Genomic DNA, 17,021 nt, shown 5'->3' with positions numbered 1-17,021 from the left:
AGCAGACAGAGCAACTATCAAGGCTGTTCAACAGAAGATACAATTTCAAATGGAAAGTCCATCAGAGATAATACAATCACCTTGCAGATCCAAACTGTAAAACTAACCAGCTCCTTGGCTGGTAAAAATAAGACCAAAAATGGATTGTAAAGAAAAACAGGTATTTGTGAGACAAATGAGCCACAAAACCTCTTAACTATTACCTATTTTCCAAGTGTTTCAAAGATGGTAAGTAAGTGTACCAGGAACAGAAAAATAATAAGGGCTAAAAAAAAATAAATTAAAAAATAGTCATTCTGTAAGCAACATTCTCACTGAGCTCGACAGGTCTGTGTAACATACGCTTTACACAGTTATTTTGCAGAAATTCAGAACAGTTTCTAACCATACAACACAGGCACAGCTAAATAGCAAAGTGTGATGCCCAGGATCCTGGATCCTGTGACGGCTGAGCTGCCATGTGCATATAGCACACCTCCAGGCAGACATAACCAGCTTGAATTTAAAAGCAGTAGAGGTATGTTCATGCAGTCCTAAGTAAAAGGCCCTACTGTGCAAATGGCACTATGCTGTTCCCAGAGCCAGCCCAAGTACCTGCCTCCGGCACCGCGCTCTGCTTGCATGGTGCCACTTCAGCTTTGTCCATGCTGCATAGAGGCACCCTAAGCCAACCAGCTTGTGCTCTGAAACTCAGTGTGTCCTGGCACAGCACCACATCTTGATGATGCATAATTTACCTCAAACTGTTAGAACTAGATAAGCTAACCTGAGTGACATACCCAAAGGAGTACTAAAACAGATGTGCTTACACTGGAGCTCTTGCCACCTAAATTCTCATCTCAGTCCCATTTTAGGAAATTGAATTATGCGAAAACAAGAACTGTGAAGAAAGTTCTTTCCCTACTGAACTGGGAAAGCATCTGATGTTGAACCAGAATGTGTTACCTGTGGGACTAACACACAAAAAATTCATGTTAACTTTTCCATAGCTCCATTGTTAGCACCAGATTTAAGGAACATAAAAACCAAGAAAAGCTCCTGCTGTAAAGCATTACTACTAATTGTGTTTAGCTAATCTGTGAAGCTACACGAGGTACCTAAAAAATAGAAAGCTCTTATGGTTAAGATATCTCAGTGTAGTAAGAGTTACAAATTCCTCACAGAGGGATGGAAGTGAAAACTTGCCAATGTATATAATAATGCACAACAGTCCATCAGGATTAATGGCATTCTGAAGCAAAAACATTATAGCTTAGAACGAGTAACTCAGAAATTTACTACACTTAACACTTTGATTGCAAACACATTATATGTGCTTCAAAAATAAACCAGATGTGCAATCTCACCTCATTGTGGTGAAATCTCAAGGAAAGATGGATTAAAATATAGTAATTTCAAAATGCGTCACATCATAGACATTAACATTTTCAGAAGAACTGAAATACGTATCAATAAAACACACAATACCCTCCTTTAAATTACCAGAGGTGAAATCCTGCATGCCAAGTCACTAACTGTAGGCAATCACAGAGCCCTGCATATAAGTGGAGGTTCTCTATCAGACAAAGCATAAAGTAACCAACACTTTGTTGGGTTTTTTTTTGAGGAGTGGCAGCCTTGCTGTAGTTATGACTCTTCTGAAAACTCAAGGGGAGGCTTGTGTGTCCAAAGCCATATTCAATCATACAGGTTGTCTACCAAGACAGACTGGCCCTACTTAAAACACTTGCCTTGCCTTCACTTTCTCTTAAGGTTCAGTTTATCACCACAGCGGCTACTTCATAGGTATAACGCCAGCCTTTTTACTGGGTGAATGGCAGTGTGTTCAAGTTTCTCTGCACAGTTCTGGGAAAACATCTGTGGCAGGATGATAACTGCTAAAGAAGTTTATAAAACAAGGATAAATGTATTGGGGGGGGGGGAAAAAAACCAAACCATACACTGCTGAGATGTCCTTCCTTCAAGTTTTCTTTCAGAAAACACTGTGGATAAAGATGATCCCAAAGGATAAAGCTTTTGCCATGTTTATAATTTACCCAATAATCAGAACTTCATTCGTAAAGTAGATCCAGATCTCTGGGTTGTAGGGACCAGAACAGATCAACTTCCAGTTACTGACAGTAAACAACTTAAAAAGATTCTTTTTCATATCCCAAGATTTGAAAGTGCCAGACATCTCCCTTCTTTGTTTTAAAAGTCTGCTAGTTGATAATTTCATTACTTGTCACCTAGCTACGGGAGGTGACCATAGATTCAGGATGCACTCCAAGGGCAGAAACAAAGACGACAAGCAGGATTAGTAGACACACGAGGCTTCCACAATTCATTGTATCATTGTCAATCACAACAAACTGGGAGAATCACTTGGTTTTCTTTGTATCCATGAAAAAATTCAAGTGTAAAAAAATGAGGCATTTAGACTAGAATGAGGAATGCAATCCATCCTCCTCAAGACAAAAGTATTCCTTTAAGGCCTGCAAGACATCAGAGGTTCTCTTCCAAGTAGAAAACTGAAAGAAAGATGTTTTAGCTAAGCTAAGGGTAGGGAGGGAACAGGGATCTGGGGGGAGGGGGTATCGAACAAGACTGGTCTCACCCCACAGTCTAGAGTCATGCTTCTTACACTGATAAGATACTACATACACTGAACAACATACTGATAAGACTGGGTTGAAATCTGAGGGTCTCAATCTTGAAAGAAAGATGTGTAAAATTAAGAGACAGAACAAGTTCCCATTGCGTGACATAAGCACACCTCTAGGAGAGGTCCAAATACCCCTCAGCGAACTTCCATTTTTCATAGTCAAAACAACCCTGTAAACTGTTAATTATTTTTTGTTTTAAACTTGCCTAGAAGGCACAAGAGTGTTATGCCCTGCAGCTCTACCTGTGACTACAAAACTATCTTGAATGTAAAAGGTTACTTTCCACCAGAGGGTGCAAATCAGTAGCCCTGCCTTCAGTCTCCTTTAGTAACAAAATCCTCCTTCATAATAGCTCCTTTAACCCAGGATCTCTTCGCACCCTTGCTCTACAAGATGAATCACAAGTCTTTAAACAAGGAAAAAGAAAAACTCTTAAGAAAATGGGAAGTTCATCTCGAGTGCCTCTAATTACATCTACTTCCCTTCCCTGTACACCGCACAACAAAGTCTCTGATCTGCTGGCCAGAGAAATTCTAGAAATAAATAAATAAATATTCTCAGCTTCAACCGTATTTATTCCTCAGTATCGCCACTTGTAGGATATGGAATACTGAGCTCAGATTCTGCAAAAAACATTTCTCCCTCTGAAGAGTGACCCACCAGAGGGATCATACAAACAAAACAAGGTAAAAAAGACAACTTTATGTTTTCTACTTCATCCTTAGGAACAACCTTAGGAGAGCTTATTTGTTAGCTTCAATTAATATTTCCTAGTCACTGATACAATTGAGGAATTTTGAATGAATGGGGGTGAAGGGGGGGGGATGGAAAGGAACATCATGTTATTGACCTTGTAAATACCTAAAACATTTCTAAACCAAATTTGAGACTACATGAAGCCACGTTCCCCAAGAATTTCTCTCCCATTCTAACTATCTTTTATTGGCTGAAGTCTAGAGAACTATATCAGCTGTTGCCTTTGGACTAAGTTTTTGTTTCCATTTAAATATGTTAAAATACTGATCTCTTGGTAATGTCTCCAGATAGCATCTGAAGCAAGCACAAGATTTTCTTTAAAAACAGAAAAGTGTACTAGAATTCTGTGCTAGAGTTGTACTGCAAAAATACAGCCAAGTAGTTGCTTCCAGTGTTTTTGTTTCTATTGGGAAAGATAACATAAATATTTTATCACGCTATATATAACTGCTAGCACATGGACATATAGCAGCAATACTTAATATTACCTATAATGTTTTTTTACTACAATATGGCATAAATCAAAAGGACCTTACCTTCTGCTGCGATGATACCGGTGGTGTAGTCATCAAAGGTTTAAGCGGAACGGTGTTAGTCTGAGGCGTGCTTATTCTTGGAGATACATATGATCTTGGCGATGAGGCATCAGATGTTAAAGACATTGGAGACTGATTAGATGGCTGAGCTGTAAAGAAAAAAATATTTTTTTTTAAATAAAATCATATCCTATCTTAAATGTGAATTAAATTTTCTTTTGATACTTTGCAGTATGCAGTATTAGATAATATATGAACATACTCGAGACTGTTGGGGAGGTGAACAAATGGAACAATCAAACATTCAATGACAATCCTAACTAAAGAATTTTATTTTCCCTAAACTCTCCACTTCTAAAACTTGAGAAGGGGAAAGAGAAAAAAGCTATTATGCACTGCTTTTTACACATGGAGAGACTAAATTATTTTCATTCGCGATTCCTATTTTAGAGTGCTGAATTCTATTTAACCAAAACAATGCATGAACATATTCACCCATTCCAGGTATCTACCAACAGCCCCCTGCCCACATTTTAATTACTGGTTAAAAATTAACAATAGCATAATACTGCTTACCAACTCAGTAATATGACTGCATTTACTGTTTTGGTTTAAGTTTCTAGCTTTGTTAAGTTAGAAACCACAATGTATTGAAGACACCTGAAGGAATATCTTGCCTGGAAGGCTACAAAAAAACCCCACCAGATAGAATAAATTCTCTTTTAAGAATTTGAAGCCTCCCCCAAGAGTCACAGTTGCACTGCATTACAAAAAGGGTGTTCAAACAAGGAACAGTTGTGTTTTATATTGAACATTAAATAATGTCTAATGAAGGTTCAGAATAAATTGAGAGGGTCTCGCACATGTTTCACGTTACTCATATAGAGTTAGTTAACGTACAAAGAAAATCCCAAAAGGCGAGACAGACAGACACATTTACTTAGCTGCCTGTCATTCAACATCCTCTACACCAAATGGCCAAAGATACAAGAGACATCTTCTACAAGTTTCAGTTGTATCAGCCTTTATAAAATGCAACGTAACGATTTTACCTAAGTGAAAAGAAGACTCTGATTACCTTGTGTAGACAGTTGTGCAGCTTGAGAAATTAGGGAAGTGATATTGAAAGCAGATGGTCCAGCAGTAAGAATTTTATGGAGTATAGACTGCAGAGAGGCTTGTGTCACAGCTGCTGTTAGAACTAAAAACAAACATTCTGTTTTACTGGCAATTCTACAACATCACTTTAAACTCTTCAAACTGGCTAAATACATTTAAGCTGCATTTTCTTTCTGATTTTGATCCTATATCCACAATAGGCCAAAGAGCCACCTGAACTATTTTTCAATGACTTGAGTTCAATTGTTAGGCATGCCAAGCATTCATTAAAGTCCTTTATTTGGTAGTTTTCTCCGAGACATACAAAAATACCAATTATTTTAGAAACTAACTTTAATTCTTCAGCTTGATTTTACGGATGAATAATAGTTCTTGGAAACATAAAGAGAACGTTTGTTCAATTTGTTATTGTAGTAAGCAGAATATGCTTGGGGTTTTTTGTTTGTTTTTAAACTACAATAATTTAAGAAAAAAAGAAAAAAGCAAAACAGCAGTATCACTTCAACTCACTAAAAGAGATGGGGCAGGGTGGGAAGACTTCCTGTTCAAGGAAAAAGAAAAGATCTTTCAAGTTAAAAATCCAGACACTTGGGTGTTTCTTCTTTAAAAGATATAACATTTGTTCAGGGTTTAGCTGTCCCATCCCCCACTCCAGTAAAAAAATTAATCATTTTCAACCAACTGTTTTAAAACTGTGCTATACAGGAAGAGCATCTCACAGTATGAGCCAATGAGACCTAGCCTCTGAACTAATCTTTTCAGAAAGGTCTACAGGCTCTGCGGGATATTTCCTGAACGTACACTACCCGTGCACAAGTCTGAAAAAACTGACTCACCAGCACAAACGCAGAATAACTCTGCATCATGTGCACAGTAAGGGCAGTCCTGCTGCGCAAGCTGAAGTCACTCTGCCCACGTGGACCTGCTGGCCAGGCCCTCATGCCATCAGAACAATATTGAACACTCTCGTTTCCAAGACAGACACAGCTGCTGCTCAGATGTGGCAAGAAAAAATGACTAGGAACTTAAACTGGCAGCTTTCTAATAAAATACAATTAGAGTCTTGATTGGACCTTTCATTTTTTAGCACTAACAACAATGATACTCCTACTTTTTTAGTCCAACCTAGTGCTCTAGAGTTTTAAAAGCTTCTCCCTGCACAGGAAAAAACAATAATCTACTTGCATATCAGCACTGAATGAAGCCATTATATTTGCTGATTAAAAGGAAGTCAATTGACAGCTTTTCCTTATAAATAAACCTAACATACGTAAGTTGTAAAATTTTAAGTAAAATTTACTATTTTGACTTCCAAGGTTTGCACTTTTAAAAAGCTAAGGATAATTAACTCTGGGCATTATATGTAAATGTTTTGCTTCCAAATCGCTGATTAGTGTGCAAGAAGTTCAAAGACGCAAACAAAAAAATCCCACACCACTTTCTTCATCAGTAACCTATCACATGGAGACACCATGTCAGATAAAATTACATTCAAAGTGCATCAACTCTACTTGTTCTTGCAGTGAAAGGCACTATAGCTAGTTCTAAGCTTTCTTCTAGTGAACTAGGCCAACGTGACAAAAATTTAAGGGATACACTGATGACATGCACAAAATTTAACCTGCTAGCAAAATTACTGATATGCTCTCTTTATTCAGAAAGGCTGACATGTTCTATTAAAGAAAAAAAAAAGTTGACAGGCAACAAGATTTAAGAATCCCTAGAAGTTTCAGTATTTGCAAACATGTTATTAGAATAGCAGCACAAACTACAGAAAACAAAGAACACTGCACGAAACAAAAGAACAAAAAGCTCTAACTAAATTTTGTGCAACAGATGAATGCTGATTCAGCAATTAAGTCACCAGTCTCAATTAGACTGCTCACATACATCAGCATTTAACAGCCTTAAACACTACTTGTCTGTTTTAAAAAGGTTTAACAGGAAAAAACCCCACCCAAATAAACAAAACCAATCCCCACTTTACCTAGGGATTCATTTATTCACTTTTCTTTTAAAGTAAGGTTTGCATTTACTAAAGCTTAGTATCCAATAATATACTAATGTGAGTAAATAAGAGATTACATCACCTTCATAGATTCCTTACCTTCATTGATTTTGGATATATCTACGCTAGAATTATTAAGCTGCAAGGTGGCTTGAAGAGCAGGCAGCAGCTGTCGAAGGAGATTTGGGTCCTGAAGTAATGGAGGAATTGGCGATTGTGGGACAGGTGAGACAGGAACTGTAGGAGCAGATGAAGCAGGCGCAGAAGTTGGGTTCAGCCCAGAAGCAGAAGATGTAGAAGGAGTTGTGCAAGAATGGGATACAGACTTGTCCACAGATGCAGACTCTGAACAGGAGACAGACAGTAGTTTTCATTTTCCCCAGTATAACCTGACAACTTTTCACTAGTATAATATTCATATTAAATTCATAAGATCAAATGCTTAACTATTGTTATAAGAGGAAAAAAACATAACAAAAATTGAAGATATTTGATATCTAGTGTAACTTATGCTACTGAACTTAGTATTTATTAGGAACACACACAAAAAATTTTCAATTTCAAGATATTGGACTGAAAGCTGCCAGTACTACAAATGGGAATTTTTTTCCTAATGTTTAGGACAAACGTGGGACAAAAGTTCCTTAGTGATTTTTTTCTTTTACTGTGCATGTACTCATATTCTATGTTTCTTACTCATGCTTCCAGTCTTTCTTTGAAAAATATACTATGGGCTTTACAGATAGGCTAATGTGTCACATTTGAGGGGAAGGTATAAGCCGTGCTTCATTTATTCAGACACCCGACTACAAGATGTTACAAAATGAAGACCAAGTCTAACATTCACAATCCAGCTACATTGCTTAGGATTCACAGACACGATAATGAGCTGTACTAGAAATATACAACACGAGCTGTTAACATCCCCACAGCAGAGTGGAAAAGCATCTAGAAATGCATCTGCCCATAATTAGTTTCAAACTTGCCAGCTTCTCCTGAAGCATCAAGACCTATATCCTTTATTTTATTCATCTCATTTTAGCAAATATCAACACTTATTATCCACGGAAACGCTTAGTACTTAAATCCAATTATACTATATGGAAATTTGTTCTAACTAATGTGAGCTATTCAATTAATTTTAAATTTGACTTCCAGTTAACATGAAAGTTTCTTCTCCCTTCCAATACTGTGAGAAATTCTTGCACTGAAAGTTCAGGAGTAAGTATCTCCACTTACTACAGATGTATCACCAGTCACATCATATATCCTTCCTTTAAGAAGCCTGGACCACTATATTTCAATTTTAGCTTCTCTCATCCACATTAAACACGTCAGAGATCTCTGCTGCCAAACTCAACCAAGACTAATGCTTCTACAGCACCAAACAGGTTGGATGAAGAGTGGAAAGATGGATATGGATCCAAGACCTCAGCCAGAATGCTTGCCCATAATATTGAAGACCTGGATTTCAACCCCATCTCAAACTAGGCAGAGAATGTCTATCTGGATATTCCACATTTCAGGCAAAAATCCAAATGAAAGCTATAACAACTGCCTGGGAAACGCTTTTACTCTAAAGGTGTGTGTGTTTGGTTTTTTTTTTTTCCTTTGGAGAGATGGTCAAGGTAAGAAGAGGCTCACTTTTAGTAAAGAAGAAAAATTAAAGGGTCTTGTTTTGTGTTACTACGCAAGAATGACATGCTACAGAATTTCTAAAAGCTTTTGTTTTCTGACAGCCTTAATTGCAACTTTTGAGACTAATCTGTGACTAAATTTGAGATTAACTAACTAACTAGAGACACTAACTTTTGAGACTAATTTGTGGAACACTAAAAAAACCACTGAAGTGAGAATCAGTATGTAAAGTTAAATGAGATTAGAAATCCCAATTAAAAGAAAGGGGACTTCTGCTGTAACTGCAGTTACAGTACAAATAGTTCATAATAGGTCACAGATACTCCAAAAACCCCTTTTTCAGCCAAGTAGCCGGGAAACCTAAACCAGAATCTAAACCATTTTTATGCTGGAGAATCCAAATTTGACAGCTTGCAAAGCTGCAATAGTCAAGGCACACAGAGGCATTTTGGTGTTTCAGGCAAACTTCTAAAAAAGAGGCGGCCTTATCTAATTACAAGCTCCTCAGGACAACGATTTAGCTTTCAACGTATCTGTAAAGGGACCTGGCCATTCGGCCAGGAGCTTTCACAAGAAGAACTTACAAAGGGACAAGAGGTGTTAGAAAGACTGAAAAGGAAAAAAAGTAGTTACAAAATTTTTATATGGTTTTCAGTAACATGTGACTAGGGCAGTTGATTAGGTATTACCCCTCCTCACCCCTCCCTTTAAAGAGTAAGTCATTAGTAAAAGTCTCTGTTATAGAAATAATACATACAAAATCTTACGTTAACGGTGTTCAAAGTAAACTTATTCAGACAACTGCAAGTCAAGACACATCAAGCAAACAAGAATCTTACCATACTAAACAAAAACATGTAAAGTTTAACTGAACTTGGATTTGTCATAGTCCACATAAGGATGAGATACACTGGCAGACAAAAGCAAGGGAATTAAGCACAATGGGGCATGTTAGTACCTTTATGTTCAAGTCCCCTACCCTACAATTTTGAGAACCTTACAACAACCAAAAAAACCCAAAAACAAACCACCACCCAAAGCCCCAACAAAACACCCTAATTTAAAACCAAACAAAACAGAGAAAAATACTAAGCAACTATCAGCACTGATTTCAAAACATATTTAATGTAGTTAGGCTTGTCTTCACAGGGGAATTATTTTAAGCAAAGAAGCAACTCACTACTATATTACTAATTCACCTAAGCAATACCTAACTTCAAACCACACCACCATACCAAAAGGCTGGAAGTATTTTTCACCCATGCTGCAGTTCTGAACACAAAATGAACTGAATCAAAGGCAAACTTGAGCAAACAATGCAGTGAAGGCAAACCTTAAGACCAGTTCTGTGTATTTACTCATTTCTTGAATAAAAAGACTCAAAATAGGTCATACAAAACCATTGAATTCCAAGAGGTCTGTAAAAGTACTTTAGTTTGGGTGAGCTTCTCTGCTATAAAAATGCAAACTGAATTACATCACAACAACACAGTCAATTGTTTTAGACAATATGGAGACACTATTCTGTAGCTGCATTATTGCAGGCATTTTAAGTATGTGTTAAAATATACCTGTGAAAGATATTTTTTGTACAATCACCCAGACTAAACACCTAGAGAAAGCGATGTGAAAAAAGGATGGTGTCTAACGCTAACATTCCGATCTTTTGAGATTGTTAACATTACAAAGCCAACAGTTCCAATGTTATGAAAGAATACATCTCTATAATCATGCCTATTTACAGGTACGTTGTATTACAACTTTGTGTTACTGAACATCATAGAGGATGCAGAATACAATGAATGCTCAGAACACCACAGCACTTCACAAATTAAATAATTTAAGTTATTCATAGTAAAATAAAGGGTATAAAACTATTTCTGCCAAAAAAATGTTGCAAAAAACATTTGTGGAAATACAAGTATTTCTTGCTTGTATTAAGGAGCCTGAATGGCTATTTTGTTCTCTACAAAGGGAAACTCCTTTGTGTTGAAAACAAACATGCTAAACGATATAGAACACAGATTAGTTCTGTATAATCACAACTTTTATTACCTTAATTTAAACCAACCTATCTTACTCCATGTCTTCCAGACTGGACACTTGATTTCACAGAAATAAATCCAAGAAATACTGCTGATAAAACAAAGCCTCTAAACACTTACGTATCCATTTTTGTATAACAGAACTACAAAGGCTTAAAACTGGTTTAATTGATGATGCTATACAGAACTTGCAAGTTTTGCCTTTGAAGTTAACACAACTCATCAAAACTCCTCAAGATTAAATGTTTCTTTCACAAAAATCCTCAGATATCACTTACTGGGGTGAGTGCATTTCCCCTGCTTTTTCCACAAATAGAAGCAGAAAGTTCTCACTCCCTTCTTTTCCTCCTTAATTCCCCTTTTCTGTTCTGCTTTGAGAGACTGTGTCATTGTATGTTTTGCCACACAGTTAAATTTACTTCTCAACATTTAAACACTATTTCCTAGTTTCTAAAACATTTACTAGGATTTTTAAAAAATGCTTAGAATTATACAGCCCTGTAATTCTTAAATGCATTTGAAGCCTCAATCACCATGAAACACAGTCAAAATGAACACAGCATACTGAGAAAAGTGAAGTATCTTTACAAATCTAAGTTCTTTAATTTTACTGCTCTGATGCACTGGTCTCTATACCTGTGTCAACAGAAGTTCATGTTCATTAACAACCTAACTACAGTATTATTGCAAAGTACGGCTTTTGATTACACAGCAGTCATTTATAAACCTAATTGGAACCATTAATACATCAATCACACCAACTTTGAACCTACAACTGAAATTTACAAACAGAAAAAGCAAATTTGGTCTGTGTCTTATACAAAAAATATTCTTAAAAAAAAGATGAACTATGCTGCAAGACTGCAAAATATGACTGTGTACTAATTTTTCCATGGTAAGCTAAGCACATTAAAATTTCAACTTTTGGAGCTTTCAAGAAAACTTCTAAAAAAAAAATCCATTCACTTTGTTGTAACAACGTGAAAAGGTTGGACTGGGCTGTGAGCAACCTTGTCTAGTCACAGGCACCCCTGCCATGGGGTTGGAACTAGATGATCTTTAAGGGCTCTTTCAACCTAAACCATTCTATGATTTTGTAAAAATCATGTAATCAAGCTAATAAGCTAATTAGACACACCCTACATATAGAACTACAACATAGAACTAAACAAGTTTCTGGACCATCATATGGAAAGAAAATGACCAGAAAACAAAGCCATCCAAACAAAAAACCCAAACAAAAGAGGAAAACAAAGTAATCAGATGGCAAACAAAAGCAACTAGATGTGGAGATTAACTTAATGTGAAGAACTATTAATTAGTTTTATATTACAATGAGCAGAAAAAAGCTTTTTATAATGAAAATAATTTTGGAATATCACGATGATTAGGAAACAGCTTTCCATTCACAACCTACTCTGGTGGAGCTGACGTGCAATCACATCTTTTGGACAAAAAGGAGAGAAGTTATCAGGCAGTGTTCTCTATGACAAGAGCCTGTATGACAGAAGTGCATCTATGCTGCAGGTTTCACAGGGAGGTATCTCAACTGAAGTAAGCTGGAGGCTATTGTTTGCCCCAGAAAAAAACATCATGTCAAGTCAAAATGGAAACACTACACTGCACATTTCCAAGCAGCGTGGATTTTTTAATAACAAGGACAAGAAATCCTTTCAGAAAAAACACCATAGATCATTTTCAGCAGTTGTGCTGCAATGTTCTTCAATTACCACCTAGATACAAGAAGGCAAACGCTTTGCTTCTCCGAGTTTGAGGCAGTATATTCAAATGCTGCTGAATCTTGCCGTTACCAATCTCTGCCCCTCACAAGAACCTTTGCTACTAAGCAAATAGCTGATCCACTAGTGAATCTCATTCTGAAAGGCAATTCTCAGCCTAATAAATTACAGTTGAAGTTATTCGCACTAGGCTAATCCAGGGAGGTGAAAAACTAAGTCTCTTGACTGTTCAGCTACTCTGTTTCAATGAAGAGCTTTTGGCACGAGCACTCCCACCACCTCTGTTGTGTCTCAGCCACCCTGTCCTACCTGCTGGAATCCTTTAAGTACCTGTTCCTAGTACTTGCTTGCTCCCTTCTCACCCACGGTATGCCGAGTTATCCGGGCATATTGCTGTGACAGAGAAGCGAGTGGGGAAAAAAGAAACAAGAGGAGGAAATGCATTTTTTGTGCAGTAACTTCCTTCAGTCCTCCTTCTCACAACATATCAGTACTCCCTACACAATGAGTAGCTTTAGAATACTAGTAGATATAGCTTGCCACATATATGGACCACTGATTTATTTCAACAAAGATTTTTTTTTTTTTAAGTGACATGGGAATTACCCACTACTGTTGACTGGATAATTCCCAAATCAACATGATCCTTTGAGTGTTCCAATAGCTTTTACCACTGATGTAATTTTTTATGCCATTTAAAAAAACCCACAATGCATTCAAAGTCCTTTAGATTCAACACTACAATAGCACCCAATCACTCTACTGTGAGCTGGAGCTGTATCCTTGCTCTGCTAGCAACAGTCATGCACGTGTGCTCTCACAGTGTGCATGCTCTCTGTAGGAGGAAAATTGCATTACAAAATGTTCAGAAGTTCAATGCCTTATTGCCTCATAAACCTCACCTCTGCTATACTAATAAAACAACTACCACCTGGAAGAGCTAACTGAACTGCTTGATTTACTATTGATGATTAAGAATCATAACACATTCATCTGTGCTGAAGTACTTTAGGTATACAGTTGTTGTGGTTTCGGCCAAATTGGCCAATGGCCCTCAAGAGATGCTCCCCCGCCCCCCCCCCCAACCTCTCAAACACGGAGGGGAGGACAAGAGATAAAGAGATTTATGAGTTTAGAAGAAACTAAACTACATTAATGAAATATTAACAATAAGATAAAAAGGAAAATAATGAAATAGACACAGCATATACAAAACCGTATTAAGATGGCAGGATGATGTCACCAGCAGGCACTGGGGAAGTCCCAGACTGGACTCAGCGATGGGTGCGAACTGTATTCCACAGATGTAATCAGGCACACACCGATAGGGATCAAAGGCAGATGAACAGACAGGGTCCTCCTCAGACGTCCGCCATTGAAGGAAAAGAGTTGCCCCTTTGATCCCTCAGCTTTTATACTGAGCATGGGGCAGATGGGATGGAATACCCTGTTGGTCAGTTTTGGGTCACCTGTCCTGTCTGCTCCTCCCTGCAGGTGGGACCCCTCTACGCTTTTCCGCTTCTGACCCTCCAACAGGGCAAATAACAAAATTAGCTGACCTTGGTTGTCATAGCAATAAGTACAAGCAAGCGCCTTTCTGCATACCATTCCTTGGCACAAACTGTCTTATCACTCTGAACAAACCGTTTTAGACACAACATGCTGTTAATTTCAGAGAGCTACAAGAGGCCTAGCTAAGAAATAAAATTACTGAACAGAAAGTTGGTTCTGTTTTACCTCAAACCAGGACATAGTCCACCAACTAAGTTCTCTGAGCAGTGACAGTCACATTTACCTTTTCTGCATAGTCCATTTCTGATCTACTGAGGACATTAAGCCACACCAAAACATATAAATATTTATAAGCAATGCATTTTGTAAACACATTTGACTAAAAGAAACTATGGCAACAACAGTAACTGGGTTCTCAAATACACTCAAATTATCCAAAATGTAAAAAATTCAGTATTTTTCTCGTTTGGATCACTCCAGGCTTAAAACTGAATTTTCATATTTTATCTCTGCTGCCAAAATAAATGTAACAGCAATGCTCAGCAAACAAGTAGAAAGTAGAAAGTACTGGAAGAAACACCTCTAACAGTCTCACTAGCATCATTTTTTCTAACCACTGTATGAATTGAGTAATATACTTAAAACTGCAAAACTCAGCCAAAGATGCAATGATACCAGGAGCAATGTTAATAACTGACTGCTAAAGACTAGCAAGTGTTACAAGTAAGAAAACCACAGGGGTGAGAAAAGGATGAGGAAGAAGCTCGTCTGCCACTGACCAACCACTTCAATCCATCAGCCTCAGGGTCACAACCCAGGCAGCACTGCACTGGCCAGCTTGCCAAGTTTGTCAGAAAAAATTGGGAGTATTGCTGCACTAGAAACAGAAGTGCTGCCTGATGGGACCTGGAGGAAAGGTGTGAGAAGTAGTATCCTACAGACAGACACACTGGTAAGTTACGGACAATACAACATTTCATTCAGTAACTGAATCAGAAATAGGAAAATGTGATGTGCCCTACAGATAAAGCAGCCAAAAAGTAGGAAAAGCAACCCCACACTTTACCTGCATAAAGCACTCACAGTGAGCACAAACAGAAGCAGCAGATTCTGACTGGAACATTCAAACCAAAGGGTAGAGGTCAAATAGTTCCCCAGGAACTCTCCACTACTGCCAGCCATTGAGGGCAGAGGACTACTGCTAACAGCTGAGCTAGAGTTCAGCCAGGGATTTTATTCAATCTCCTTGTGGGACTACAACATACCCCTGCAGCAAAAGAGATCGAGCTGAAAAAACTGTAGTTGTTGGTTTCCGTGGTTTTTTGTTCTTTTGTTTTTCACAACTATTACTGCATTAAAAAAATACACACTCAGAACAAAACTATTAAACAGTGGTACATATACACTGGCGTAAGGCTGCCAGCAACACATTGACAAGAAGCAAGAACTCATTTAGGCAAGGACTACTGTGCACACCACTCATTTGGACCAAGCTATTTTTATAAGCAAAAAAATACAGCTTTACCTCTTTTTCTAAGAAGAGAGGGATGGCACAGCTAGCCAACAGAAAAAAAAAATAAAAAAAAAAAATCAAAGGCTGTTTGCTTTACTAGTGTAAAAATAAACCCCTCAAAGTATTTTCCAATTTTACAAAGACACTTTTGAACTGAGCATCTCAGGCCATTTTTTTTTTCCTCATTTTGTATAACAGCTACAAATACTTTTAAACACTGCATACCTATAGTACTGCAGGTTCACAGTCACCTCTGGGAAAACGAGTAACAGAAAAAAACTACCCAAAAACATCCCAATGTACACACAGCGCTGCTTCCTCCCTTCTTTTAAATTTAAATATGAAAAATGCTACAGAAATTATACTGGTCAAATTTTTTACATTAAAAAAAAAAATCCAACATTCACAAAAAAAGGCAAGACTACTGAATATTCTCTTTAAATGATCACTTATAATATAAGCTGCACTGAATTTTTCTGTTTCTGTAAGAAGAGAGGTATTCAAGCAACACGTGAAAACTCACATTTTCTGGAATAAGTATTTCAAGCCTAACATTCATCTATTCTAATTCTCCAATTACTTACTAACTTTCTGGAATCCACCCTGTCTGAAGGTCAGGTATTACATTTGCTCATAATGAAGTGCCATGAAACACACCAACGAGGCAAGAGGATTACAGAGAATCTATCCATTTAACCCATACAGACTTAAAAAAACGACATAGGAATACAGAAATTAAGTGATTATTTAATATGGAACCATCCATGGTAACATGGATTCGAAAGTAAGATTTATAGTGTCAAGACCACCCTGTGCGATCATTTTCACTATTCATACCCAATTGTATGTTCTCAAATGAATGTCATATGTAAGAAATACTAGCAGTCCCTGCCAACATTTGTAGCAGTTGTCACAATGGGAATTTCCTCCAATTGCAGTAAGATTCAGTTGCTCAATTTAAGTGGAAGCAACTAATAAAGGTATGCAGTAAAGCAGGGAAAGAATATATTCAGTTTGAAGTCTGATCACACACCAAACAAGAATCAAGTACATGCCTGAACTGAGTAACAATAAGGATTTTCTTTAAGTATATTTTAAAGAGAGTAAGGATACACTAAAGGAGAGAACACTTGACAGGGATGTTTTGCACCGTCATGTTTAAACGTGCATCAAACTGCAGTCAAAACATAAAGGCTGAACTGAAGCAGGTGACTATGGTATTCATGCATGGAACCATGCACAAACTAGAAGACCTTTCTTCTTGCTTTACTGTGTTGAATAGAAAAAGGCTTGCTGAAAATCTTCTGTTCCTCTGTAGTTTGTAGTCAACATTCATGTACCAGGTGATGTAAAAATTGCACAGTCTCAAGAGAAACATACAAAATTTCTTTACATGCACAATTTTCTTACATTGCAGTATTTGCAAGAGTATGGTATTGTTTGGATATTTCGACAGCCAAGTGCACTTATCTCTGTGTAAAAGGTGGAATTCTTTAATAAATAAAACTGG

General features: G+C 37.4%; 1 protein-coding gene across 8 annotated transcripts in view; it reads right to left on the bottom strand.

Annotated features, from left to right (window-relative positions):
* The window catches only part of WAC (WW domain containing adaptor with coiled-coil), a 63,745-nt gene that overhangs the window by 17,602 nt on the left and 29,122 nt on the right, over nucleotides 1-17,021 (bottom strand). For 7 of the 8 annotated variants that reach the window (XM_054191783.1, XM_054191780.1, XM_054191782.1 and 4 more), the window contains 3 exons: nucleotides 7,164-7,409; nucleotides 5,016-5,138; nucleotides 3,938-4,086 (listed from right to left, as the gene is read on the bottom strand). In XM_054191783.1, coding sequence (XP_054047758.1) covers nucleotides 3,938-4,086; nucleotides 5,016-5,138; nucleotides 7,164-7,409 — 518 coding nt within the window. The remainder of the gene's footprint in view (nucleotides 1-3,937; nucleotides 4,087-5,015; nucleotides 5,139-7,163; nucleotides 7,410-17,021) is intronic. The other variant, XM_054191786.1, reaches the window with a different exon arrangement.

Source organism: Rissa tridactyla, chromosome 2, assembly GCF_028500815.1.
Source record: "Rissa tridactyla isolate bRisTri1 chromosome 2, bRisTri1.patW.cur.20221130, whole genome shotgun sequence".
NCBI lineage: Eukaryota > Metazoa > Chordata > Aves > Charadriiformes > Laridae > Rissa > Rissa tridactyla.
The sequence above is the reverse complement of the archived record's forward strand: the minus strand, read 5'-3'. Positions and strand labels throughout refer to the sequence as shown.